Source organism: Phalacrocorax carbo, chromosome 22 (genome assembly GCF_963921805.1).
Source record: "Phalacrocorax carbo chromosome 22, bPhaCar2.1, whole genome shotgun sequence".
NCBI lineage: Eukaryota > Metazoa > Chordata > Aves > Suliformes > Phalacrocoracidae > Phalacrocorax > Phalacrocorax carbo.
In genome coordinates this window covers 3,013,053-3,038,515 of record NC_087534.1, presented here as the reverse complement: position 1 = coordinate 3,038,515, position 25,463 = coordinate 3,013,053, and the positions used below count along the sequence as shown (strand labels likewise).

General features: G+C 63.9%; 1 protein-coding gene across 3 annotated transcripts; it reads right to left on the bottom strand.

The window, feature by feature from the left end:
- Positions 1-116: 116 nt before the first annotated feature.
- Positions 117-24,854, bottom strand: NHSL3 (NHS like 3). 3 transcript variants are annotated; one of them, XM_064471093.1, is made up of 7 exons: positions 24,581-24,854; positions 6,282-6,437; positions 5,987-6,042; positions 4,631-4,748; positions 4,127-4,243; positions 1,104-4,007; positions 117-891 (listed from the first exon to the last, which is right to left on the bottom strand). In XM_064471093.1, the coding sequence occupies exons 1-7, from the start codon at positions 24,768-24,770 to the stop codon at positions 869-871; spliced, it is 3,564 nt and encodes a 1,187-aa protein (XP_064327163.1). In that variant the 5' UTR covers positions 24,771-24,854; the 3' UTR covers positions 117-868. The 3 variants fall into 3 exon arrangements, with proteins under 3 accessions (XP_064327163.1, XP_064327164.1, XP_064327165.1); XM_064471094.1 differs by lacking the exon at positions 24,581-24,854 and adding an exon at positions 16,606-16,837; XM_064471095.1 differs by lacking the exon at positions 24,581-24,854 and adding an exon at positions 7,951-8,285.
- Positions 24,855-25,463: the final 609 nt, after the last annotated feature.

Below are 25,463 nucleotides of genomic sequence, written 5' to 3'. Positions count from 1 at the left end.
GGAGCGAGTGTACTCGGGCTCTGCGCCTGCCCCAGAGCTCAACACCGCTGGGAAGGGCAGCTGCCGTGTGGGGCAAGGCCGTGGCCGTAAGCCAGGAAGCACAGGAGGCAGCAAGCTTCGGTCATCATTTTTACCAGCCAGGTACAGAGCTCTGAGCAGCTACTCAGCGGCAGAGGGTTGGTGGTTTTTGGTTTGGTCTGGTTTTCTTTTTTTTACAATCAAGAAATCAAAATGTGACCCGCGTTTACAGAACCAGAAGTGGAGGCTCTACCCCAGAGCCTAAAGCCCAGCTTGGGCAGCTGGGCTCACCCTGCGGCCAGCGGGCAGAGATCGGTGCTGGCCAAGAGCCCCCCTCTTGCCTTTCCATCAAGGGCCGAGGCCGTGGTCCCTCCCAACCAGCGCCTCCATCCCATTTTGCTGCTCCTGCCCGCATCCCCTCGGGCACTGCTGTGGCCGAAGCCTTCCCGTTCCCCGTGTCCAAAGTGCTTCGATTCTTCGCAGGCCCAGCTGGCTGGGAGCAGAGCGGCTCCAGCTCCAGTGTCTTTGGCCCCCACACTCCTCTCCGTGTGGCTGCTCTGCTCCGCACACACAAACCAAGCGGCAGCCCAGCAGGGAGGAGGTGCTGGCTCTGGGCACGGGCCTTGAGCCCAGTTAAAAAAACAAAAAAAAAAAAGCAAAATAAAGCTGTAGTACTTAGGAAAGTGAAACCAACACCATTTTTGCATAAATATCAAGGCCGTGGAGGCTAAGGCTGTTTGCTTCTTGTATTAAGTTAGTTGCCAGTTCCACACTCGTCCGTTGACCTGCCCAGGTCCCTGAGAGATTTGGATTCCTGTCCGTGGGTGCGCCAGTCCTGCAGCTTCATCCTTCAGGCTGTTTCTCCCCGTCTGTCTGCAAGGCGGGAGGGAAAAGGCCATCAGCCACCCTGAGCCCAGTTTCCCACAGCCCTGCCCCAACTCTGGCCTCGTGGCCAGGCTCTCCTGGTGCCACCCCAGCCCCAACACGGCCCGTGTGCTGCACTGGGAGCCTATAGCTCAGGAGCCCGAGCACCTATGGTGGCGTCAGCCCACGGCATGGCTGAACTGGGGCCCTGTCCCACGTACCTTGTGCAGGGAGGCTCTGAGCCGGCGGCTCCGTGGAGCTCCTGCCCTCCGTTCCCGAGGCCGCCGTCCCTGCCGGCTCACTGTTAGTCCTGCTCTCGTCCGCCGGTGCTGCCTTGCCCTTCCCGTCCGGCACGGGGGAGCCCAGCGCATCTGCCCCTGGTGCCTTTGGGCTCAGAGGGGAAGGAGCCGGCCCCGGGCCAAGCGAAGGCTTCTTAGCTACTGGAGGGGGGATCTTGCCAGGTTTTCGTTGGTTTTGCATCTTGCTGGAGCCCTGCTGGGCAGCAGCTGGGGCTGCCGAGCGCTGCCCCGAGAAATTCATCAGCTCGGCCACCAAGTTCCTCTTCAGGTCAGCCTGCACCTCGGGGGATGAGGGCGTCTCGATCACGAGCTTCCTGGCGCTCTTGGCGAAGATGAAGCTGGCGGTGGAGGCTGGTGACTTGTTCCTGGGGGAGATCTGGCCGTCCCCGGGTGGCCCCTCGGGGCCGGGCAGAGCCGCGCTGCTGCCCGGCGGCTTCTCCGCGGCCTCACCGGAGGACAAGGCGGCTGCCTTGAGGTGCATGGCGTGGTGGAACTGGTTCGAAGGCACCGCGTCTTTGGCAGGAGGGGGCTGCCGCGTGGACAGGGACCGGCGGACGGGCTTCTGGGGCGCCAGCCGCTCCTCGGCACCAGCACCGGCCCTGGCAGGCGGCTCCACGCTCACGGAGCGCAGCCGCACCATCTGCAGCAGCGAGGGGGTGACGATGGGCAGGCTGGCGTCCTCCTTGGGCACGGGGCCACTCTTGCTCCGCGACGCCGGCTCCTTCTTGGCGTCTGCCTGGGGGCCGTTGGCCGCCTTCTTAAGGCTGGTTTGGGGCGGTGGAGCCGGAGCTGAGGGTGGGGGGAGAGGCGGTGGTGGGGGCACAGCGGCCTCAGGAGGGGGCTTGGTGGGGGAAGGTGGCTGTGGTGCCCCGGCCGGCAGGCCTTGCTGCTGGCTGCACGAGGAGATGGCGGCCGAGAATGAGGAAGACGCAGTCCCTGGGCTCGGTGCTGCTTTCTGCCCAGCCACCGGAGCCAGCACAGCATCGGGCAGGCTGGAGAAAAAGGCTTCATCCGGAGGGGGAAAGTCCGCCATGGACAGGTCATGGTCCTCGGGAGCTGGTGGGGGTGGCGGGGGCCAGGCGGTGTCAGCGGGGGTCTCACTGGTGGCCTGGGGGATTCCCTCCACCTTTTTCGCCGGCGGGGGAGGTGGGTGGTATGCAGGCGGCGGCGATGGCGGTGGAGACTTGCCGCTGGGCTTGGCCGAGGGCTCCTGGCAGGCAGTGCTGCGCACCGGTGCATCTGGCGAGGCGAGGAGGGGACCGGTGGGGGCCGTGGGCTGCTGGGGCCTGATGGGTGGCGGGGAGAAGGGAGCGGGCACCTTGGGGTGCGGTGGGATGATGAACCGGTCCGAGCGGCAGGGCAGCGTCTCAGGGGGTGCCGGGTCCGAGGCCGAGGAGGAGATGGAGGTGAGGGAGGAGGACACAGAGAGTGCAGGCGACTGCAGGGAGCAGACCCGGTCCAGCTTCTGGGGTTGAGCCCTGCCCGGGGACACAGATGGGGGACCCAGCCCCTTGGCAGGCAGCGTGGGCGTCCCGCTCTGGCTGGAGTAGCCACTGGAGGGGGACATAGTGCGGTCAGACCCATCGGGGCAGCTCCACTTGGGCTGAGACCGGGGCTCCCTCAGCATCACTGTCACCCCAGGGCTTCCCCGCGAGGCCTCAGGGGAGCTGGTGCCGGCCAGGCTCTCGGAGCGGAGGCTGCTGGTCTCGCTCAGTGATGATGGGGAGAAGACCTCATCCTCGGCCGTGGGGGTGAAGGGCTCAGGGCGTGGGGACCAGGGCGCGCTGCTCTCCCGCTGGGACCGCCGGTTGGGCTTGGGGGGCAGTCCCAGCACCTTGGGCTCCCCCTCAGCCTTCTGGTGAAGCGAGTAGGTCCTGCGAGGGGGGGCTGGGGGCTTCTTCATCTTCCTGAGGGAGACGCTGCGGGCAGAGGAGCGCTCACTGGCCAGGCTGCCTGCATCCGAGCCCTCCGCCTGGCTGCTTGTGCTGTAGGCAGGGGATGCCCGGCCGCTGCTGCCCCCCACAGCCAGGAGTCCGGGGGCCCCAGACACGGGGCCGGTGGCAGGCTTGGAGCAGGAGCTGGCGAAGCTGGCGGAGCTATAGACGCTGATTTGGTCGGCGTCGGAGCGAGCCGCAGCATCCACCTCACTGTGTGGCCCTGCCTCGGGCTGCCGGTGGTTGGAGCCACCTTGGGAGGAGATGGTGGAGCTGTTGGAGACGATGGTCTCTGTGGACTGTGAATGGCTCCAGTTGTCACTGGAGGAAGAGGGCTCGCGGCTGCGGGCACTGCGGTCCGAGAAGAAGGCGAGGGAGCGCACGGAGGCTGGGCTGGATGACACCAGGCTGCAGCGGCTCAGTGTCCGCACGCTGCTCCGCGTCAGGGCCACCACATCCACCATGGGTGGCAGGATGGCGTTGGGGATGATCTTGGACATGTAGGTGCCCTGGGGCGAGATTGACATGACGGGGCCCAGCAGCTCCGGCGGGCTGGTGTTGGTGGTCATGCCCGGCACAGCCAGCGACTTTGGCCTCACCATGGGCGACAGCTTGGCTGCCGTCTTCCTCCCCAGCAATGTGTCATCATAGTAAACCCGGTCAATGTGCTTCTGCAGGGCTGTGTCTGCCTCCAAGGCTCCCAGGCAGACGCGGGCGCCCCCGGGGACAGGCAGCGGCTGCAGCTTCCCATCGATGGTGGGGATACGGACGGCGTCGCCGGAGACCTGCCCGCCGTTCAGCAAAGGCTGCAGCACCTGGCTTTCCCGGCGCCCCGCCTGCCCTCGGCCATCAGCCTCGGGGCGACCCTTGGCTTCCCGGCTGTTCCTGAGACCTGGGAGCAGGGAGAGACGAACCTGGTGTTACCCCAAGGCAGACGCACCGACCCAAGACAAACAGAGCCTGGGCAACAAGACCAAACCCTAAAAATCCCCCCTTGCCCCCAAACCTTACCCAGCTCCTTCTGGACATGCTGGGGGATGCCCAGCACCGTCGTCCTCCTCTCCTTCCTCTTCTTACCAGCCCTCTCCGATGATTTGGGAAAGGAGTCGTGTGGTCGGAAGGTGGAACCTACGAGAGGCGTGAGTGGGTCCAGCCAGCGGAGGGGGGCCCTGGCCAGGGCATCCCCAGCATCCCCAGCACCCCCCCATTGCCAGAGATGCTCCAGGACAAGCTGGGCTCAGGCGCTCAGCGCAGCCCGGAGAGGCGCCAGCAGCTGCCAAACAGCCGTGCAGTCTGAGCAGGGAGGAGACTGTCTGTTCGTCCGTCTGTCCCCCTCGCCCAGCCCCAATGCTCTGACTCAACCAGAGTTGCTCTCTTCTCTCCAAGGGCTCCCAAATCCCCACACTGACTTGTGGCCATGCCAACGCAGAGCCCAGCTTTCCTGCCATGCGCCCTGGCCCCCCTCGCACCCCCTTGGCTTGCATGACCCGGCCCCCCAGCCCCGCAGCCAGGTACCTTTCCGCTGGATCATCTCGGAGCGGATGGAGAGGGCGTCCTCAGAGGTGCTGTCCGTGGCACAAGAGGCCGCCCGGCTCCGGAAGGACACACTGTCATCCTCCGAGGATGCGCAGGACTGTGTGGGCAGAGAGTGGGCTCAGACGGACCCTGGGCTGCGGGGATGGAGCTGCCCTGGCCCCCGCCAGGCCCCTTCTCCGCTGCAAACTGACTCTGCAGCCCAGCGCTGCTGAGACAAAAGCTTCTCCGAGGGCCAAAGGCTGAGTCAGCCACGCCGGCATCCAGAGTCCTCCCACCAGGAGCAGGGCCGGGAGCAGCCCCAGGGACCCCGCGTGGCCTCGCAGCCCCCCGGAGAGCAGGCGAGGCAGGGTTCGGCCCATCGGAGGCGCATCGAGAGAACTGCTGGCCTCATCGCTGTACCAAGCCAAAAATGGCCCCATGGCTGCGCCCAGCCCTGCTGTGCCCCGGAGCCCGGCGCTGGAGGGCTGCCACGGCTGGGAGAGGGGCGTGGGGCTGAGGCGGGGAGGGGGACGGGGACAGGCAGGCAGCGACGCAGCCGCACTGGGGACCCGCAGCACGTGCGTGCCCCACCGGGCACGGCCGGCGGCACAGCCCCGTGACAGGCACAGCTTTCGGTGCCCCCCCATCCCTCCAAAGCATCTCTTGGCACAGGCAGAGGTCGGGATGAGACACGTTGGCGTGAATCACCACCCAACCCCTCCATCCAGCACACCATCTTAAGCCAGCCCTGCAGCCCCCATGGATCTGCCTGCCTGGGGGCTCCCAGCCCCCCGCTGCCAAGGGGTTAAGGGGGCCAAAAGCCAGCGGGAGGCAGCGGCTTGAGCAAACACAGGCGGGTGAGGCATTGGCAGTGGGGTCAGAGCCTGGGGAAACAGCAAAGCCCAGCTCAGCCAAGAGAGTGGGAGTTTCTCCTCGTCAGCAGCCAGGGAGGGGCCCGGCCATGGGGCTGGATATGGCTGACGGTCCCCATCGTGCTGTGCCCCCACCTCGCTCGGGGCTGCCAGGGGACACCAGTGGGGGGGGAGAGAGGGACGGAGGGAGGCAGGCACAGTGGGGGTCCCCAGGCAGAGCCCCACAAGGCAGGGCAGGATGTGCCAAGGCTGAGGACAAGGACAGCAGCTCATGACGGGGCAAAGGGGATAAGACCAAGGGACACAAGACCCCTTCCCGCCCCACAAACCCCCCAGCCATGGTCCTGCAGCCTTGGTTGGTTCCCCATCTGCCCCCAGCCCCCAAACACCACCCCGGGGGGACGGAGGGGTGCCCTGTGTCCCCTCACCCCCAGGGCACCCTGAGAGTGCTGCAGGGCTGAGCCGGCTCCTCAGCTGGGCTCACCTGGAGGCTGCTGGTGTCCCCGTGGTCCCAGGCACTTTTGGTCTGCTTCTGCTTCTCTGTGGAGGGAAGGCAGGGGGTAAATCCCTCTGGAGGAGCTGGGGGAGCTGCCAGCCAACAAAATGGCTGCTAGTCCGGCAGCACTGCCCGCACACCCCAGCCACCGCTGCCAGCCCCGGCACTGGACTCTGGTCAGCCCCATCGCGCCGCCCACGCAGCGTGGCCAGCCAGGAGCTGGGGCCGCCTGGCTGCACCCTCCACCGCACCCCCAGGCCACGCCGGGGCTCAGGACACCTACCCTGGTGCTGCAGGGACTTCAGTCCCTGCTGGGCCTGGTTGTGCAGCTCCTCCAGGTGCGGAGGCCGTGTGCTGGGGAAGAAGACGTTGTCGGGGCATTCCTCGCCTGCTGTATACTGCACACTCAGCCGCTTCTCGGCCTCGCCCTTGGCAGCGCCTGTGGAGAGAGAGGGGTCAGCGTGGCTGGGGGGACACAGCCACACTCCCACTGATGCACCCCCACCCACAGGATGCGGTCCCAGAGAGCTGGGAGAAACGCCGGGTGATGACAGCCAGCCCGGGATGACGTTATCCCGCTCATCTCCAAACTGGGTGCTGGAAAAGCCATAGGAGAAATTGTCTCCCGCAGCTCTGCCCGGCTGGTCAATATGCTGGAGTTGGGCTCTCTCCACCGCGGAGCACAGGATATTCTCCCCGCCAGCCGGAGCGGAGCTGGGGCACAGCACCGCCCTCCTCCCCAGAACCTTCGTTAGGAGCAAACGAGGCAGCGAGTTGTGTCAGCAGCTGAGCGGAGAAGGGGCAGCCCGGGGGGATGAAATGAGGATAGAAAGGCGATGACTTTCCCTTTGGAGGGTTGCATCATCCCCAGGCCTTGCAAAGCACCCCAAGAGCAGGGACTCACCCTGTGCCCAGGCAGGCTGAGAACTGCACAGACAAGGGAAACCGAGGCACAGCCGGGTGCAGAGATCCCAAAGGACCCGAATCCCCCCCGTCTGAGCCCCCCTGGGTGCTGCAGACGCCATGTTCTATGCCAGGGCTGGCACGGGGCCCTCCACACCCCATCTCGCAGCCCCCTCCCCGCAAACCATCACCAGCACCCTGGGGTGCCCACAACTGGCTCCGGGCACTTGCTGGGGGCTGCGCTTGGCATTGCCCAGGCAGGGCACTGCAGCGCTGCGGGCACAGCCCTGCCTGCTCCTGCCTGCACAGCCCTGCCTGCCGCGAAGCCTTAAACTCTTCCTACCTGGAAAAAAACAACTTCAGGCTGAAGAAGGGAAGGGTGAGCACAGGAAACCGGCAGGGCTGGCGGCAGCACCCCAGGGACATGGGCACCTGCTGCTCAGCATCGCTGGCACCACGCATCCATCCGCTGTCCCCCATGTCTCCTGTCCCTTCCTGGCCAGCCCAGCCAGGCAGCGAGGCGGCTGCGCTCCGGCTCCGGCGCACAAAGGAGCAGGCCCCGAACAATGGAGCCGGCCCGCCCTGCCACGCCATGCCGCCACGCCGGCCTCGGCCTCCACCGGCACCCACGGCACAGCAAGCGGGCACCAGGGACACGGCCAGGCCGGGAGAGCGGGTGGCGGCGCTGGGGACCCCTGTGCTGGTGTGGGACCCTGCAGGGTCCAAGAGATACTCACAGCCCCCCCACCGTCATGTTCCCCTTCCCCTAAGCCCTCTCCTCCCTCAGTTTGAGCAGCCCCTCACCCCACATCCCCCCCCCACAACACACACAGAGCCGCCTTCCGGCAAGAGGAGCGCAGTGATTTAATCCATTCACTTCCCAGCGGACGAGGCCGGGGCTGGGGTGACCTTCCCTGCCCTCCCCCTGGGATGGCAGCCTCCCCTGCCCACTGCGGGTGGGCGAGCGCTCAGTGCCGGGCACGCAGGGGTCCTGGCAAGCACGGGTTGTGTGAGGACAACGAGCTGCTCCCTCCTTCCCACTCACTCACCCTTCTTCTTGAAGAAAGCCAGAAGAGAGGAGAGGTTCCTGCCCATGAAAACCACCATGGTGGCTGGGGAGTGGGTCTGGTCCCCGCAGGATCGGGGGCTCCACCGCCCCCCAAAGAGGCTCTGCCTATTGTGCCGGAGCGGCTCTCGCCAGCAAGGCGGATGCTGGTGGCCCCCAGCTCCCTCTCTCTGTCCTCATCCGCGCGGCAGGAGGATGCTCGCCGGGCAAAGAGGCTCCAGCACAGCTCCCTGCGCGCAGGGAGAAGCCTGACCCAGGGGGGATGGCTGCACAGCGGCAGGAGCCGACAGCCCAGCTGCACCCACCGTGCTCCTTGGTCACGGGAGGAGGAGAGTGGGGGCCCCTCCTCTGGCCTCCCTGCTCACCCCCAGCCCTCCCGCCTCCTCCCACGCATGGCTCAGCCGGCAGAGATCCTTCCTGCTAGGCTCAGGGCCGGGATTTCCCCAACTCCCCGCTCTTGCATTCCCAGACACCCCCAGGACCCTCCCTGCCAGCTCCCCACTGAGCACAGCATCTCCCACAAACCAGTTGCTCGCTTCCACAACAGTGCAGCCAGCTGGGAGGAGCTGGGAAGCTTTTCCTCCGGCGAGCACCAGCCCTTGGGATGTGGCACACCGCAGCCAACAGTGCCGACATTCCCCCTCCTCATCCATCCCTGGTGCCCCCCGGGACCTGGCACCCACTGCACCCCCCCTAGTCCTGCCAGGGAGAGCCCTGCTCCCAGAGGACACCAGCCATCACGGGGAAAAGGGCATTTGTCCTTAGGGACAGGGCATGCAGCACGGCTACGTCATGGTCACAAGAGCTGGCAGCACCGGGGGAGAACAAGGTCTCAGACCAGTCTAACCAGTAGCTCCAGCTGCTGGCACAGGGGCACGTGAAGGCAGGGGCAGAAATGCCCCGCAGTCAGGCACCGGCGCGGACCGCGGCGCTGACGGTCACCCATCCCCACAGCACAAGGTGCTGCATGCTCCTGGGGCGGTGGGTGCCAGGGAGCCCCGCGCCACCTGGCAGGCAGCAGGCAGGCTGCCTGCAGCAGCGGGGCACCACACAGAAGGGGAATTTGCTAATTCCCAGCTGCCTGTCCACCAGCCCCCGGTGCCCAATGCCTCAGGGAGCTCCATCCCTCCCATCTCCAGGTATTTTAGCCCAAAAGGTGAAGAGCTCCCAGTATTTACCCAGTGGGCAGGGCTGTCTTCATGCCACCCGGGAGCTGACTTACCAAACCCTCCTTCCCCTGCCCTGCCAGCTCCCCGTGGGCTGCACCCAGAGTTTGTTGCAGCAGGACAGAGGTTTGGCTGCAGATGGAGCAGCGCTACTCAAAGCAGAGAGTGAGGGTCCCACTGGACCCCAGGCATGAACGTGCAGCCTGAGGGACAGTTTGACCTTGCAAAAGGCATCTCTGTGTCCCCAGCCAGGCAGCTTACGGAGGATTTCTTCCCCTGCATCTCCTACATGCCCATCACAGCAAATATAAGCAGCACCCTGCAGCCCCTGCTATGTATAACCCAGCACCCTGCCTCCAGCACAGGCAGGATCGGCCCCGCTGCCCACACACTCACCCAGAAGGTGCCGGCGGCTGCAGGCAGACACTCCCCAGCTCTTTTCACAGCGCAAGTGGAAAAGGGACATAATTAAAGGGCTGAGGATGCACAAAGCGGGCAGCCACGTGCTGCGCTGAATGCTGCCCTCTCCTCTCCAGGCAGCCCGTCACGAGCCCCAGCGAGGGCCACGGCCGACGGCGGGCAAACGCAGCCAAGAGCGACGCCAGGTCTGACCCGACGGGATGGCGCGTCCAGCTCTGCCTCGGTGGCTGGGGCTGCACCCGGGATTCCCCGGCACGGCACCGGCGGCTTGACCTGTGGGTCAAGGGGGACAGTCCCCCCTGCGCTGCTGGTCCAGGGCCCCGGCACAGCTGAGCTTCAGCCCTGTGGATCTGCTGATGGCAACACACGTGGAAGCTGCTGCCAGGGGCTGTAAGGACATTCCCAGGTGCCGGCAGACAGCCCATCCCTGCTCCTTCTCCCTGTATGTGGCCCATCACCTGTGAGGACCCAAAGGGCCTTGAGACTGTCCCTTGCTGATGGAAACACGTGTCCCTCTCCTGAGCGCAACACCCCTGCAGCTCAGGGCAGGAGGAGCTCAGCAACGCTGCCTGCAATCACCCAAAGGATAATCCGGGCAGGACGCCGCGGCCACCACCCAGCCGGGGCAGGAGGGCTGCCTGGCCGCGGAGGAGCCTCGTGCCAAGGGCTGACACTGGGGAGCATTGCGGCGTGCAAAGAGCAGTCTCCGCTTCTCCTCCCACTCCCTGTGACCTTCGCTACCACGTCCTCCTCGCCCGGATGGCCTCGCCCCAGCTCTGTCAACACACGGCGAAACCTGCTGCAAAAGGAACTGGAAAAGAGGAGAAGCCAGGAGGGAGAGAGGCCTGATCCTGTGGCAGAGGCTGCGGATCTTGGTGGGCCGAGGAAGCCGCTGCAGCTGCAGCCGGTGCCGGTAGCAACACGCCCGGTCGGAGCTGGCGTCCTGTCCCTCGTGCATTCCTTGTGACGCACCCTGGATCACCCCGTCCCCTCCAGGCTTGGCGGCGTTGATCTGACACATGTGCATCATCTGCACACGGCAGTGGGAACCTCCCAGAGAAGGAGCCGGAGGCCTCTCGGGGCTGGGCAGCCTCTCAAGGATGGTCTCCCTGACTCAGAGCTGGTATCTGCTGCTACTGGTGGCAGGGATGGTCTGGAGGGAGCAAAGCAGCCCTACATCAAGGCAAAATGATAGGAAGTGGCAGGGAACCCCAGGCACCTTGCTTTCAGCTCTGCCTGCTCTGCTCTGTGCCAGCAGAGAGGTGCTGGAGGACACCGGGGTGGGAATGGGAAGGGCTGCACAAGGGGAGAGACCAGAGCTGACACCCCAAACGAACACGGCCGTACAGCCCTGGACCAGTGATGCTGCAAGCGGGATGCGGTGCCGGCCCAGCTCTCTCCTGGAGTTGGCTTAGCTACAATGCTGCTCTTCACACAGGGAGAGATGGAGGAGGAAACCCTGGCTCCTGTCCCCGTCCTCGCCAGGCCTCTGCCTCCTGCAAGCAGCAGGTTTGGCTGGACTCCGCTGCAAACATCCATCTCTGCTTGCACGGCACTGCCCTGACTTGCCTTCTCCCTGCGCAGCGGCGGGTCCTGCGGCAGGAGGCAGGGAACAGGCAGCGCAGCTCCCTGCCCGCCCCTTCCACCACCACTGACTCACCGGAGAAAAATGGGGAGGAGGGGGGAGCTGGCAGGCCGGAGGGAAGGGGCTGCGAGGTCCCCAGGGGAGGAAGGGGAGAAGAACCTGCTTGCATGTGTCCTCCTGCTCAGTGGGATGGAGACCTCACCTCCTTCTCCCAGCAGCTGGGATGGTGCAGAAGGCACTGAGAAGGCAGTGAGAAGGCAGCAAGAACCCCTGCCCCATGAGGTCGATGCTCTCCCACCCCTTTGGGGCTCCTTTCCACCATGCTGCTCCCAGGCATTAGCCAGCAGTGTCCAGGCATGCACCCCAGGCTCTGCTCCCCATGCTGGAGAGGGGCAAAGCGGCAGTTGCCTGTGGATGCCGTAAGCATGAATAACACCAATGGGGTGCACCATGAACCCCAGCGAGCAGCCAGCACATGGATGGCACCATGGCTGCAAGAGCCCCCACACTCTGCTCCAGCATCCAGCCCCTCTGCTCCAGCATCCAGCCCTTCTGCTCCCTCCAAATCGGCCTCTCCCATTGCAGCATGGCCAGCCGGTTCCTCTGGAAAAAAACAGCAGCCCTGCTGGCATCTCCCCATCGGGAGCGATGCCACCTCTCTACGAGCCCAAGCCCATCCATCTTTCCTCTGGGCCCACCACCTCCACTTGGGCAGCTCCGTGGCCCTGGGTGGCACCTGGCACCCAACTGTACCCCCCTGTCCTGCCTCCTGCCTTGCCTTTGCTCCCTGATCCTCAGCTGGCGAGGGAGGCTGGGGGCCACGGCCCTGCTGGAGGCAACCAGCTTGGCCACCCTCACTCCCCGAGCCCTTGTTGTCACTGCACAGGATTTGTGCCCTGGGACACGCTGCAGGACCGCGCTCTCTCTAAGCAGGATAAGAGCACAATAATATTTACTGTGGCTCCGGCCACGCAGCCCCCCGCCGCCAGCCCAGGGGCCGCAGCCCGCCCTTGGCCTCACTTGGGGGCTGCTGCTTCGGCCAGGAAAACATCTCTGCAAAGCAAATAAACACGACCCGATGTGCACTGCTGGCTCAACTCTCAAACAAGATCCCACGCAAAGGCAGGAATAAAATTAATATCAAAATGGGAACACAAACTTGGGTCGGTTTCTTCCTTTAAATCATAGCGCAGAAAACTGCCCTGCGTTGCCCCAGCGAGCCAACGGGCCATGGCAAAGGATCCAGCACAGGGTGAAAACCCTCTCGGAGGAGAGCCATTGCTCGGCCAGCCCAACCTGCCGCCTCCAGCTGCGACTGCTGTCATGGCAGGAGCACACCTGGTTGTGCAACGGGCTGCAGCCGTCTTGGCCCTGACCTTGGCTGCTGCCCCACGCATGCCCTGCAGGCAGCCCGGGTGCTATCGTGGACCCGGCGCAAAGGTCTGGCAACATCCCACAGCAGGGGTCCCTGCACCGCGGTGGGAGGCAGGACCACCCCAATGCCCGATTGCGCCCCACTCCCATCCCCAGTCCCTGTTCCAGCCCAGCGAGCCTCCGTCCCACCACATTCCCACCCCGCACCCGTCCCCTCCCCAGAGAAGCCACCAAACAGGTTTGAAGGTAAATAACAGCTTTCCCCGGCCAGGAGCCGGATCCGGGCGGGAACGGCCCAGATGGGGAGCACGGGGCGGGAGAGGGCGGCGGGGCAGAGCCTCGAGAACAACACGGCCGTGGAGGCAACACCAGTGGCACACACTGCGGGGAACAAGCTACCGGCACCTCCTCCCTCCCCGGAGCTATGACAAAGTCCACAGCTTTATTACAGCCTGGCTTCACCTTCCCTCAGCGTCCTCTCCTCTACCTCCCATGCATGCCACCGCAGCACCCTGCCGCGGCGCTCGGAGCTGGCTGCGTCCCCACGGCGCGTGCCGTCATGCCCGGCGTGTTTGCAGGGTACCGAGGGTGCTCTGTAAATGGCAGGCGTGCCTGTCACAGCAGGTACCTGGCTCCACGCAGGAGCAAATCCAGGAGACGGATTAGGGACAAGACCTTGCAGGTTTTTCCGTGCACGGATCCACCGTCCTGCAGGCAGCACCCAACCCTGCTCCTGCCTGCGGATCTCTCGCTCGGCAGCGCTGGCAGGAGGCAGTGAGGAAGCACCGGGGAGCTGATGATCCTCCAACCGGGGGTTGAGATGGACGCAGCGATGCGGGATCAGGGGAGGAGATGGGAGAGGAGCTGTCAGATGGGGCTGGGGCTACCACCAAAATGGGGGGGGTGGGTTGATAACCAGCAGCAGAACGGCAGGTCCCATCCCTGCCTCTTGGTGACGGGGCGCCTGCCAAGTGGGCACGGCACGGCATGTCGGAGCTGAGTGCTGGAGGCAGCTGCCTGCCCGGGACACCCACAGATCACCTCCTCCCCTGCTCCTGGAGCAGGACGGAGCACCAGGAAGGGCTCAGACCTCTCAGCCAGCAGCAGGATGCCGGCAGGCGGGTCCGGCAGGCCAATGTGCCGGTGCCCGGAGAAAGTGCCTGTGTAAATCTCGGCGCATCCCCCGCCGGGGCAGGCCCCTGCCTTTATCTGCTCCCCCGGCTGTTTGCGGAGCCGGCCCAGCGTGGGTCTGGCACGAAGACCGGCTGCAAAGGAGACGCCCAGAGCTGCTCAGCCCACCCTGGAGCTGCACGGCAAGAGCTGGGGCTGCCGAGGGGCTCCACCACCATCTAGGGCAGGCACTGGTACCCGCTGCTGGCGAGCCTCATGGCCCCAGGTCACCCCTCGCCCCAAACCTGCCTCCCTCTGGGGCATTTTCCCCCACAACCTGCCCCAGCACCCACCGACGGGGACACAGGTGCCAGGGGACCCCGCACCAGGGAGCCCCGCACCGGCTGCAGCCGCATCCCTGCTGACTCCGCGGGGCGCAGCCTGGCCGGCCGCCACGTTCCTCCACCCTGACTCAGCAGGGCCCAGCAGGGCCGTCCTGATAAGGAGGTGATAAGAGGCTTCAGTCTCCCTGGTGCTCAAGGACCTTCCCCGGCAGCTCCTGCCAGAGAGGAGCCCGTGGAGGAGAGGCAGGGGATGCAGCCCAAAGCAAGCCAGGCCCCGCTCCGGCGTGGGGACAGGGACGCGTGCGTTTGGCACTGCTGAAGCAGGGTGGGGAGGCCCAGGCAGAGAGCAAGGCGGCAGGCAGCAGGTTGCAGGCAGCTGCCTGCAGCAGGTACAGCGATCCCGGCAGCCCTCAGCCATGCTCCTGAGGCTCCTGCCTGGTCAACCCTGTCCCTGCGGACCGCAGCTCTGGCCCTCCAGGATCAAAAGGCAGCGGGTGCTCACGTTGCCCTGCGCATGGCAGAAGCACAAAGGCAGCTGCCGACGCCTGCCCAGGCCCGACCTGCCGGCAGTGGGCACAGTGGGGCCAAACCAGTGCTCCCAGGCAGCCGGCGATGGAGAGATGGGAAATGGGGGACACTGATCCAGTTGCCCGCTATGTGCAATTAGACCCAAAATCCAGAAGCACCAAGGGTCTCGCAGGGTCTGGGTGAGGGGCAGGGGTGAGACAACAGCGACCACGGGGGCCTGTCCGGCGGGTGCCGGTGCACCCTGCCCCCAGCCGGTGATCCCGGCTGCGCCCTCCGAAATGCTGAAGCGACACAATGCAAATTCTTTCGCTTTGTGGTCGCCGCACCGTTGCCATGGAGCCGCCGCAGAGAACAAACACAACTCGCCCCATGTTTTCTCAGCACCTTCCACCCCACGGCCTTTGGGCCCCAGCGCCAGCCCTTGCCTCACAGGATCTGCCCTGACTGTATTGCATTTCGGGGCATCCAAAATGCAGCAGGGCTTCTCCTGGCCAGCCCTGGGGAAGGGCAGCAGCATCCCCCGGCAGTCCCATGGTCCTGGTTCAGGGACTGGCAAGAGGCACCCAAGCCTAGCGGGGTGATGGAGAGGGGATGAGGGTCTGGATGGGCACAGCACAAGGAAAGGGTGCCAGGGATGCTCACATGAGCACCCAAAAGCCCTCTCCAGGGGAAGCGGCTCACCCCACCACCTGCACCGCTGGCACAGGCAAAGGGATGGCATCCAGCAAAGCCATGAACGGCAGAGAAGAGCAGGAGCCTGGCTACGTCACAGCCTGGCCGGTGGCACCCAGCCCTTCCTGTGTGGAGACCACGACGAGAGGATGACTTCGGCAGAGAGGAGACCGCAGCCAGCGGCAAGGAGAGGCGGACAGCAGAGAGCCTGCGGCAAAGGAGACACCGTCCCTGTGTGGCCATGGACGATTGCTGTAACCGCTCCTGCCTCAGGTCCCCCAGGCACTGAGCAGAGGGGGCCCCCCCACTCCAGGGCAGTTTTGCTTGGTGTGGTCACTCCCCAAGCCTGCGAGGGGTTGACTCCAGACCTTGTTTACCCTGCGGACAGCTCGGCTCACCACATCTGGGCAGCTGCTGACTGCAAAGACCAAGGGAAATGGGGCAGCCAAGGGCAGGAGGGACAGCGGAGCCATGGATTCCACAGGGCTGGCAGGAGAAAACCACCCGGTTCCCACCATCCCAGACCTGCTAGCCCTGCTTCTACCGACTCCACAGCCTTGCCCACCAGCTGGTCAAGTCCCCTCCCCAACTCAGGCCAGGATGGGGACGGTTTAAGGAAATCAGCAGGGAAATTAGCAGCCTCGGGATGGGACAACAGTACTGCGAGAGACCTTCCCTGCTCTCACCGCCCTGCTCTAATGGATGGAGCGTGAGGGAGCTCACCAGGACCAGGCACCCCCCAGGGCTGATGGTTCAATACAGGGGTCCAGGCTGGCCTGGGACCCTTTCCCCCACTCCCATTCCCCACAGAAAAGAACTCCCCCTGCCCCCTGCCTCCTCTTGGGCTTTTCAGCTGCATCTGTGGAGCCGGAGCATAAAGAAGCGGAGCAATCAGTGCACAGACAGACAGACAGATGTGCGTAGAGTAAGATGGGCAAGCTGCGCAGGATGGATGCAGGGGGGAGCAGCCCGGTGCTCTCTGCAAATGCTCCCAGATCTGCCACTCCCCAGGGCGCAGCAAGGGAAACCGAGGCACGGGATGGAGCGGAGGCCGAGGAGGGGGGCGATACCGGCAGCCCTGTGTCCCTGCCCTAACTGCTGGGACGCCACTTAGAAAACAAATCAGTAACTAATTCAGCAGATGATCTGTGTCCTGATAGCCCAGCTGACGGCTGGTCCCCGGCATGTCGGCGCAGACCCTGCACGCAGCCGGACGTTCTTCCCCAGCTCTAGCACCTGGGGTCAGAGGGCCTGATCCTGCCCCCTCCTGCACAGGGAGGGCAGGGTGAGCAAAGCCACCGGCTGCAGTGGCTCAGGTCCTGCCCACCCCACGCCAGGGGCAGAGGAGAAGCAGCAAACTTTTCCAGCGTGAGCCCCCCAAAAGGCACTGAGCCAGGACCCCCCCACAGCCCCTCTGCAGGCAGCCCCGTTGCTCCTACCTGCCCCTGGCTTCCCAGTGCGGCCAAAGAGCCAGGAGGAGCCGGCCTTGACGCCCGCTGGGCTCCTCTTGCGATGTGCGTTGCCCATGAGGCCGCTCTCACCCTCCACCGCAACCGGGTGGAGGAGGCCGGGGCGCTACATGGCAGAGCCGAGCGGGCTCCGGCGTGGCCCCGGCAGCCGTGGGAGACGACGGCTCTCAGCCGCCGGCTCGCATCCCTCCGGCTCCGGTAGAGCTCAGCTCTCGCAGGCGGCTGTGCCGGAGCCAATGGTACAGGCAGAGAGGAGGGGCCTGCCGGGATCGCCCGTAGGATCCCACGGCACCCTCCCAGCCCCATCCCTCCGGAAGGGATGTGTGGGCGCTACAGCCAAGGCCGAGCAGGCAAAGGGAGACCCCCGGTCCCCAAACATCCCCAAACATCAGGACAGCCGGGCACGGCGCTCGCCTCCGGCCCTGCTCCCTCCTCCCCGGGAGTTTGCCACGCTCCACCGAGCCGCCACCATTTCTGCCTATCCCTGAGCACAGCTCCGACAACCAAGACTACAACCCCCGTTCCCGGGGCTTGGGGGTCCCAGCCCTACAGGGACACCCCAGCTGAGCCTGGCACAGCACGGCCAAGGCTAGAACAGGACTTCCAAGGCTGGAGCATAGTGCCCGAGGACGCGGGCTGGGTCCGGCTGTTACCCAACCTCGGGGCAAGCACCCACACGCCCGTAGGTGGATGTTAACTCTCTGCCACCCTCTCCACGGTCACTCCTCTCTCTGGGGTAAGTCACAGCCGAGCGAGCCACAGGGACTCCTGTATCCATGTCAGCTCACACCACCAGCACCTCCTTCCCATGCCCTTCCCCAGCTGCACCTCGGCTTCTCCCTGCTCCAGACCCTGCTCCAGCTGCATGAGGTTTTGCAAGCGTTGAGCTGGCTGGGGCGGGCAGGGGAAGGGCAGCTCGGTGCATGGGCAGTGCTGCTCCAGCAGCTGCCCACGCCGCACGGACAAGCCCCGCCACTGCCCGTTCTGAAACACGTATGCCAGCCTGCCCCCTCCAAAACCCAGCTTTCCCTCCTGATTTTTAATTAGAACATTAAATGCTGCGAGGGCAGGGAGGGGTCAGCCGGCCAGGCGGCGGGCAATTCCTGCTGGCAATGTTTATGTTCCTTACGTGATTCATCAAAGACTGGGATAAATAGGAAGGAGGGTTTTGTGGGAAAGGCACAAAACTGGGGAGATGATGAAAACAAAACAAAACAAAAAAAAACCACAACAAAAAGAAAAATAAAAGAAAAATCAACTGGCAGCTCTGTCCTGACCTCCCAAGGTGATCAGCAACAAATTAATCTTTGGACTTCAGTCTCCTTCTCTGCCATGGAAATATTGATGGTTCAGTGTCTCACCAGCTTGGTTTGCTGCCCAAAAGGCACACTCGGCAGGGCAGAGACCATCTTGTGCCACAGATGGTGCCTGGCACCAGGGTGGCTGTACCAGTGTCCCCGCGCGTTCCCTGCCCCATCTGCGGTGGGAGCTGTTAAGGGAATGGGGGATCCAGTAGGAAACTATTCCCTATTTCCCATTACTGGCTGTACCCAGTCCAAGAAACAGGCTTTCCATCTCAGGGTAGGTGGGATTAAACACAGTCATGGTCACAAGTGCAACAGATCACAGGTCTCTGCCCAGTGACTGGCTGGGGAAGATGATTTTTCCCCCAGGCTGCAGAAGTTGGATCGGCTGAGGCCATCTCCAGCGTGGGACAGGGCATCCTCCCACTGCCCAGCACCTCCTGGGCCTCCCTGGGATCTAAATCCCCTTGCAGCGGCTCCAAAACAGGGTGCAGAGACCTCTCGTGCCGCTCACTCCCCCTCCCTAGTGATGCAGGGAGCTCCTTTGCAGCTTTCCTAGTGAAGAACTTTTATTTCTCTCCTTGCAAGCAAAGGAGAGGCTGGAGCCTGTGACTGCCCCAGATACAGCAAGACACTTCCCCCTCCGCTCCCAAAACAGACGCCCTCCGTGCCAGCACCTGCCTAGCGAACGCAGCCACCGCCAGCACCAAAGCTTCGCCGCCCCCAGCCGCAGCCAGCCACAGCCTTGGAGGTGCTGAGGGGGCTTTGAGAGGGAGCCAAGACCCAGGAACCCAGCAAAGCCCACGTGTGCCATAAATATCAAGGGGCAACCCAGCTCCAGCTCCTCCTGGGTCCCACGCTTCGGTCCCTGCCCTAGCTGGGGGGCTGAGAGCAGCACGGGCAGCTCCAGCATCCCCACAGACCCCACTTTAACCTGCACTGCTGCCCCATCACTGCTTTGGGACACAAACCCCTCTGAAACCCGTGACAGGCTGCGCTGCCAGCTGGCTGCTCACATTCTCCATGCCAGACCTGGGTTTAAATCACTACACCCAGAAATCTGCATGGAAAGCGTGGCAGGGGAAGGGAAGCACTTGCAGCTTCCCCGTCATGCAATTCTCAGCACAGCGGACAGGCTACAAAACCCATCTGTGAGGTGCCTGGTGAGAATGGGGAACTGGGGGAAGAGATGCTGATTCCAGAATGGGGAACTGGGGGAAGAGATGCTGACTCCAGGCAGACTTTTCTCCAGGCCAGAAACCCGCAGTTTTATTCACTGAGAGGACTCTGATATAACAAGGAGCTAGGAGCAGGGGGGAAGCTGCTCATGAGATACAGATCTTGTCATCACGGTATGACTGCTGCAAGCACATCTGATCGGCCCGAAGTCACGCGCTCCCTCAGTCAGACCGGCCAGCCCAAGCGCAGGGCGGTGGGGACCCCTCTGCGCCGGCACAGGGGAATGATCCAGCCCTCCTGGTGCTTTATCCATCCCTCATGGTGTTTTATCTGTCTCTCCTGGTGTTTTCTAAACCTGATCCCCTCGCCAAGCAAACACGGCGCAGGAGCTGAGCTGCCTGAATGAGAAAGGAATTCAGCCCTTGTTCCCTTCACGGGGAAGTAAAGCTCAGCGAGGCAAAGGTAACACAAAAACCCCACTTGAGATCCCCAATCATTAACAGAAATACATAACCAGAAAGGTTTTGAATGATTTCCTGCTCAAGCCGGAGTCCAGGCCGGCTCTGCCGATGACAGCTCCAGTTCCAGCCCGCAGAAGCAGAGGGAGCTCAGCTCCCTGCTCTGCGTAAGGTATTTTTTACCCGGGCACAGCAGGAGCCATGGGGACCAGCCCAGGGCTCCAACTCCTGCTTGGCAGAGAAATGCTTTTTCACTTCATCGCTGCCCAGCTCTTCACCTTCCGAAGGCTTATGTTCCCATCGCTGCTGGAGTCAAAGTCAATGATGATATTGTCTTATGAAATAAGACCTTCCTTCTGAAGAGAAATATGACTCCGGTGAAATAGTTTTATCGGATCTTATGGAACGTTATTTGCAAGAGTAATTCTTCCAGTTGTCTCCAGGTGGAATAGCTGTGGTTGCAGACACACCTCTCTTTGTTCACAGAGCCGCTCACCGTTGCCAGTTTGGGCCAGCCAGGGGATTCCTGCTGCTCACATTTTCTGAAGTGTCATTCTTTGCCTTTCGCAGATTAACAAATTCATTCCCACACACGCACGGAAACAGTGCCAGGGAGCGGGAGGCGTGGGGCAGCGGGCAGCGGTGCCTACACCTCTCCTCCCTCCTTCGAGGTGGGAAGCTCAGGACTAAAACACAAAGCCTGAGTTTACACCAAACCACACGCCACACAGCAGCAGAAGACGGGAGCAAATCAAGCATCCGGGGACATTTCACATCTCAGTTATTACCGGAGCAACACGCAGGGACAGCCCAGCCCCAAATTGCCTTGAGGACTCACGTGCACCACCTGACGGCGTCGAGCCCGGCGCCGCTGGCACCGTCCCCACCGCGGCCCAGCCCCTGCCACTCGCTGCTCGCCGCGCTGCTGCCAGCTCACCACGCACACGGCGAAGCCACCCCGCACGGTTTCCAACAAGCGCTTGCTAACATTATGAAGCAGCTGTGCGCATTTAAAGCTTTATTTTTAACATCACGGCGACCCCCCTCAAGTCAGGAAATCTGTTGCTGCCGGACTAAGCTGGCATCAAAAGGGAGAAAAAAGCCAACCCTAATTTAATATTTCTGGAACATCGATTCCTTTACTTCATCGGGGAATTAAGAAGAATATTGTGAAACCCGGATAAAGTGGCAGCCAAAAAATGGCCTAAAAGCACTTGCAGGCAGCAGGACTCCACCACCGCAGGCTCGCTGATGCCATGCCGCTGAGGGTTAACAGGCTGCCTTCATCCGAGGGGCTGCAGGCAGCGCTCACAGAGAAGGAAAAGCTTTCAGTTTTCTTGCTCTCAGCTTCCACCAGGAAAAAGCAACCACACGGAGCACACTGGAGCTGGCCGAGCACCCCAATTCCTTGCTCTCTGTTAGACCCTCAGCACAGCCCAGACACTCTCCCCGCCTCAGTTCCCATCCCAGGGGTTAATCACTCCTTGGCCTCCAAAGGTTATTGTGGAAATAAACACGTTAGAAATCATCCACAGGGATGAGGCCACAGAGGTGCCCAAAGCGGGCTGGCTGCGTACAGGTAAAACAGCCCGGGGCTGGCAGCACCCTGGCAGCCACTGCATCTCCGGGGTTGGGACATCACAGCTCCCACCAGGAATTATCTTGCAGCAAAGAGTTGCACTAGCGTTCAAAGGGGATGCTGCAGCCAGTGGGGCCCGTTTGCCCAAACAGGGCAGAGCATCCAGTCGGGAAATGGGAGAGGACTTGGCTTCCAGCTGGGATGGAGCCGTGCCCCTGCCCAGCACAAAGCCGCTGGTGTTCCCCCCGCGGAGAGGTGGCCTGAAACTCGCCCATGAGCAGGATTACTACGTCTTTCCTCTACATAGCTCAGCTGTTTGAGCGGCCAGAGATGGGATCTCTGATTAGACGGATCCACGGGTTTGATCCAAAGTGGAAATGCTTTCATCCTCCTGCTCCCATGATTTCAGTGCTGAGCAATTTCGACCTTGCTGACACCCAGGTCGTGAACGGGCACATGCCCAGGTCCTGACCCACGTCTCCTCAGGACGGCTTTCCTCCCTTCCCCTCCACAGAGCCATCCCAAGACCCTGCATGGTCAGGACACACTGTGGATGGTCGGAGGCGCCCTGTCCCCCCTCCATGACCAAAGCCACCCACAGGAACAGTGGGATGATGGGCCAGGTCATGGGCCTGATCCAAACCACCCCCCAGCACCATGTAGACACAGGGGGAAAGCTGAGGGTGCTCAGAGCCTAAAAGGACCTGCTGAAGCTCTCTCCCCTCTACCCCTCCCACAGCTCCCAGCTGATGTTTGGAAAAATTCCCAGGTTGGGGCAGAGCCCAGCCAGCTCCTGCCGCACAAGGGCTCATGGTGTCGGCAGCAAGGCCGATGCAGCCTCTGGGGAGGTCAGAGCTGCACATGGCAGCGGCCGAAGCCCCCAGCTCCAGCACACAGCTCTGCAGCCACAGCCACCCTCATAAAGCAGCCGGCACTCGGTGCTGCCGGAGCCATCGCTCCTTCCATTTCCACAGCTCAGCCCAAACTGTCGCTCGAAGCATCCCGACCCCCATCATACAGGGAAGCATTATCCCCCACCTGGAGGGGAAGGATGCTGGTAACCCCGGCAGGTGCTGGCAGTGTCCTGAGGATGCTCACGGCCGCAGCTGGGCTGGAGGCGGTTAAGCAGGGTGGGGCTCCCGGCGCCCTCTGCACGCTGGAAGCACACAGGGAGGGTGATTCAATCATGCACGCAAGCTGCAACCATTGCACATCCACGCCGCTTCCCTGCTGCATGCCACCGAGCAAGCGGCAACGCGGTGGAAACGTGGCACCTCCCGGCCCCGCCAAGGGGGATGCCGCGGGCTGCCAGCACAGCCGCAAGCACAGCCTGGAGGGGAAGGGTCCTGCAGCCCCGGGGCCGGCCGTGGCATGCACAGCCCCTGCATCGCCAGCGTGGACCGCGGGCAGACAGGCAGCTCCCCGGGACACGGGGATGCCTAACCGAATGGTGACGGAGCCCCGGCTGACACGAGTGGCAGGCTGCTTCGGTGGGGCATGCTCGTGGCAGAGGGCATGGCAAGTGGGCTGGAGGTCCCCAAGCTTGCAACCCTGATGGGCAGTGACTTCGCATTTTGAGGATTAGCTGGCGAACGTTATAACCTTAGAGAAAAAAAAAAAAAAAAAAAAAAACCAACAAAAAAGGGACAGCAGAGCTGCTGGGGACGTTTCTGCGCTGCAGAGAGGAACATCACATGCTCCAGCACATCTCATTTTTTCTGCTCAGGTTTCAGCGTCGGGCTGTGGCAGCAGCTTCCACATGCGGCTGGCCAGGAGGGAGGCACCGCAGCATCCGAGGGACCTGCTAAGCGGAGAGCCTGGCTGCTTCCCAAGACCCTTTTGCCTTTCCCCGGCCACTCCTCTCTTATCACAGATCTCTGTGCGCTTCTCCAAGCGGTAAACGTGCCTGCATGCAGTCCTGGATGCCTGGAAATTCACTCCCCAGGGCAAATCGAGGAAGAAAGTCCCAGGCAATGGCATCCAGCTGTGTTTGGGTGCCGCAGAAGCGGCCTCTCCCTTGGCAAGAGCATGATGACGTCCCCGCCAGAGGTGCCCTGCAGGGAGGGCAGTGGCATGACGCAGACGATGTCCCCAATAGCATGGGGACATATAGCACTTCTCCGCTGCATGGGTTGATACCTCCAGCGACTGCTGCCTCACCAGGACACCTACTACTGCAAAACAACCGCGCCGAGGAGACAAGCATGACCAGACACGCCACCACCCATCGCTCTGCTGAAGGTCCCGGCCCACGGGAGGTTGGGCCGAGCCCACGGATCCCCATAACATGGCCCCAGGGCAGAAAAGAGGGGGCACCCACAGCACCTTCCGCTGCAGGATCGTCCTGGTCAGGGTGACAAGGACGTGGCTGGGTTATGAAGGCAGCAATCCGCAAATCGGCTGGGCCAAGGGCCATATCTAGGACAGGAAGGGCCACACCTGAAGCATGCAAACACCCTGCCCAGGCAGAGGAGGAGGAGGAGGAGGAGGCGGCGGCGGCACTGGCTGGCGTCCCTCCAGGTTTCCCTCAGCCCCAGTGACCTTCTGACTCAGCGGAGAGAGAACCTACCCAGTGAACCAGCACCAGCCCTCAGGGCAGGGTCGAGATCACACCAGGGCCTGCTGGATCTGGCCTGCTGCTGCAGCCACCATAATGACGGCCACCATGGTCACCACAGCCCCCATGGCCACCACCACCACGGCCACCACCTCCTTCACCCCCCTTCAGCCACCTCCATGAAAACCACGGCCAGCACCTCCACCCCTTCTGGCCACCACCATGGCCAGAACTTCCGCCCCTCCATGGCCATGGCCACAGCCACCACCTCAACTCCTTTCCAGCCACCACTGTGAGCCCTCTTTGGCCACTGCCATGGCCAGCACCTCCACCCCTCCTCGGACACCACCAAGACCCTTCTTTTTCCACCTCCACAGCCACCACCCCAACCCTCCTTGGCTTCCACTGTGACCCCTCTTTGGCCACTGCCATGGCCACCACTGTGACCCCTCCTTGGCCACTGCTATGAGCCCTCCCCAGCCACCGCCTCGAGCCCTCTATGGCCACCACTACAACACCTCCTTGCCCACCTCTATGGCCACCATCCTGACCCTCCCTGGCTTCCACTGTGACCCCTCCTTGCCAACCTCCATGGCCACTACCCCAACCCCTCCTTGGTCACCGCCGTGACCCCTCCTTGGCCACTGCCATGACCCCTCCTTGGCCACTGCCATGGCCACCAGCCCGACCCCTCCTTGCCCACCACCCCAACCCCTCCTTGGCCACCGCCGCGGCCACCAGCATGACCCCCCCTCTTGCCCAGCAGCCCGACCCCTCCTTGGCCACCACCTTGACCGTTCATTGGCCACCATCCCGACCCCTCCTTGCCCACCTCCACAGCCCCCCCCGCAGCCCCTTCGCCCCTCACCTCGTCTCTCCGCCCCAGCCGGGGGGCTGCCGCCCTTGCGCCGCCGCCGCCGGCCACGGAGCCAGCTGAGGGCCCGGCGCAGGGAGCCCACCCGGGCCTTCCTCCGCCGGGGGGGGTCCGCCGAGCCGCCGCCGCCGCCCCGCTCCGGCTCCCCCTCGCCGCCCGCCGCAGGTGCAGCCTCGGCGGACATGGCCGCGGCGGGCAGCGTCCCGCACCGCCCCGCACCGCCGGCAGCCGCTGCCCATAGGGCCGGGCCCGCCCGGCTCCGGCTGCAGCCCCGGCCCCGCTCCGGGCTCCCGCCGAGCGCCCGGCGCCGACGGAAAGTTTCTGCGGGGCGGGGCCGGGTTTGCGGGAGGCCCCGCCCGCACCGGCCCCCGCCCCCCCCCCCCCCCCCCCCCGCCCGCCCGCAGGTGGCCCCGGTGGCCGGAGGGGAGGGGGGGGGTCCGCGCCGGGCCGGTGCGGGGACCCTCCCCTTGATGCCACGGGTGTCTCGCCGGGGGGCGAGTGCGGGTCGTGCCCCCTCCCCCCCGCGGGGCTGGCGGGGGTCCCCGAGCTGTGCCCGCCCCCCCCCCCGGGTGGGTCCCGGCTTTGTCCCCTCGGGACCCGCACTCTGCGGGGCGGCGGAGCACGCCGGGGCAGCCGGGGGCTGCTCTCACCCCCTGGGACCCTCCATCGCTCCCCACCACCACCCTTGCCGTGGTGCTGAGCATCAGCAGGAGAACCGGAGCAGAACGGCCAATTCCAGCACCGTCACCCCCCGGAGCAGGTCCCGCGCTGTCCCTGTCCCCAGGAGAGGAGCCAGCAGCTGCCTCCTGTCCTTGCCCTCTCCCCGCAGCCACCACCAGTTCCTCACCTGATGGGCCCAAGGGTGACTCTTGCCGTG